This window comes from Chanos chanos, chromosome 9, assembly GCF_902362185.1.
Source record: "Chanos chanos chromosome 9, fChaCha1.1, whole genome shotgun sequence".
Taxonomy (NCBI): Eukaryota; Metazoa; Chordata; class Actinopteri; order Gonorynchiformes; family Chanidae; genus Chanos; species Chanos chanos.
In genome coordinates this window covers 34,081,984-34,084,483 of record NC_044503.1, presented here as the reverse complement: position 1 = coordinate 34,084,483, position 2,500 = coordinate 34,081,984, and the positions used below count along the sequence as shown (strand labels likewise).

At 47.3% G+C, this 2,500-nt stretch overlaps 1 protein-coding gene across 1 annotated transcript in view; it reads left to right on the top strand.

Moving 5' to 3' along the window:
* Nucleotides 1-2,500, top strand: part of ncapd2 (non-SMC condensin I complex, subunit D2) — a 20,039-nt gene that overhangs the window by 11,224 nt on the left and 6,315 nt on the right. The window contains exons 22-24 of the mRNA XM_030783825.1: nt 114-222; nt 741-864; nt 1,775-1,930. Of these exons, the coding sequence (XP_030639685.1) occupies nt 114-222; nt 741-864; nt 1,775-1,930 (389 nt within the window). The remainder of the gene's footprint in view (nt 1-113; nt 223-740; nt 865-1,774; nt 1,931-2,500) is intronic.

The window sequence follows — 2,500 nt, the reverse complement described above, 5'->3', positions numbered from 1 at the left end:
GTGTGTGTGTGTGTGTGTGTGTGTGTGTGTGTGTGTATATAGATAGATAGATGTGTGTGTGTGTGTGTGTGTTTAGTTAGGTACTGTGTGCTAATTTACATATTCTACTCCAGGGAGCCAATGACAGCTGTGTGGAGGAGGAGCTTGGCTTGGTTGGCGCCTCAGCTGAGGACACAGAGGCAGAGTTGATTCGGAAGATCTGTGAGACAGAGCTGTTGGCAGGTCACTCTCTCCCTGGCCTCTTTCCACCAAAAAAAAAACAAAACAAAAACGACATGTTACTGTCTCACACTTACTCACTCACACACTCTCTCTCTCTCTCTCTCTCTCTCTCTCTCTCTCTCTGCCTGTGTTTCATGTAGTGTCTAGTACTTTGTTCAGAATCTCTTGTCTGTCCCTCAGACTGGCACAACACTTCGGCAGTTATTTAGCAGTCTGCTGGGAGTGAGTGTGTTAACTGTTCCTCTTTCCTGTTTGCTTTTGGCTCGGGAACGGAGATAAACTCCCACACGCCGTCTCTCAACATTTTTTTTTTTTAATCTCTCTCTCTCTGTCTGTCTGTCTGAAGTGTGGTGCAGATGGAGAACGGTGCTAACCTTTCCACTCTGTCTCTCTCTTTCCTGTCTTCCTCTCATCCTGCTTTTCCCTGTCTCATTTAAGTTCATATCACCATCGTTAAGACGTTTTAAAATACTTACCTCTCTCTCTCTGTGTGTGTGTGTGTGTGTGTGTGTGTGTAGAGGGGAACCTATTGAGTGCCTTTCTGCCCGTGTTGGTCAGAGTGTGTAGTTCTCCAGGTCGTTACTCTCACCCTCAGCTCAGCACTGCTGCCTGCCTGGCCCTCTCCCAGTACATGATGATCAGGTACACACACACACAGACACACACACTCATAAAGATCCACACCCATACACATTCACTTATTATATTCACACATACTCACCGACAGACACACCAACAGACACACACACACATTTACCTCACACACACACACACACACTCACACACTCACACACAGACTCAAAGATACACACCCACACCAATACACATTCACAAATTATATTCAACTACTTGTTCTCACCAACAGACACTCATTTACTCACACACACACACACACAGCTCCCCCGCCAGCCTCTGTCTTTCGCGCACATATATACTCTTTCGCTTTAACACACACACACACACTCCCTCTCGACCTTTGTCTTTCACCTGTATACGCACTCTTTCTTTCACTTGGCCACACACACACACGCGCGCGCGCGCGTGCACTCACACTGTGTTGTGGTCAGTTACGCACTTACACTCTGACCGCAGAACTGATTTCTCGCCGGCACGGAGGATAGAGCCCTCCGTCAGAAGTGCAGAGGTGAGCTTCTGGTTTAAGGTCGGTCGGCGTGTCACACAGACGACCTGTTTCTCTCTCACGCTTCGCCGGCGGTCGTGTCACCGCCACCGCTGCCGTGCGTGTGTGAGATCTGACCCGCTCAGATCACTGATCTGTAAGTCATCTCCTGCGTCAAAGAGCCCGCGTTCGCAACGTACACATCACACGCATCGACACACACACCCCGTCCTGTCACACCAGACCTCCAGAAACAAGTGTCATGTTTTCAGTTCTCTGAACTACATATGAGTGTGTGTCTGTCCTTCTGTCTGTCTATCTCTGTGTGTGTGTGTGTGTGTGTGTGTTGATGTAAACAGCTTGAGTTTAACTCTCTCCTTTTGTGTCTTTGTGTGTGTGTGTGTGTGTGTGTGTGTGTGTGTGCGCTTGCAGCCCTGCCGTTTGTAAGGACAACCTTCGTCTGCTCTTCACTGTGCTGGAGAAATCTCCTCTGCCCGTCGTCAGGGCCAACGCCATCGTTGCCCTGGGCGACCTCACCGTCCGCTTCCCCAACATTCTAGAACCGTGGACCCCAAATCTTTACGCCAGGTAAAACACCACCAGCTTCAAAGTTCCGTAATGTAAAATGTTAAAGGCGTCAAATACAGATGGATTTGAGACATTAATGTCAATAATAATATATAATAGGAATAATCATAATAATAATAATAATAATAATAATGATGATGATAATAAATCTTTCATTCTCTCGTGATAAAAGATGATTTAGTCAGACAGAACAGGAAATCAGAATAACGGTTCACCGTTCCTTGACAAAACGTGGAACCAGTGGTTAAACTGGTTTTGAACAGCAGCCCCCCCCCCCCCCCCCATAAGGCAGAAGTCGAACTTTGAACAACAACAAAAAAGTCATTTCGATTTTTGAAACTCCCCCCCCACACCCCCCCCGAGACAAACCACCAATTTCAATTTCACCTCATCCGATCCCACGGAGAGATGTATTGTCGGCGAAAAAAAAAAAAAAAAAAGAGAGAGAGAGAGAGAGAGAGAGGGAGAAAAGTTAGCTCATGCGGAGGTCAGAAGGCTAAAGCTTTTTAATGGCTGAACTTTTCGCCCTCCGCTTCAGCTCTCTTTCTCTCGTACCCGCTCTCGTCGCCA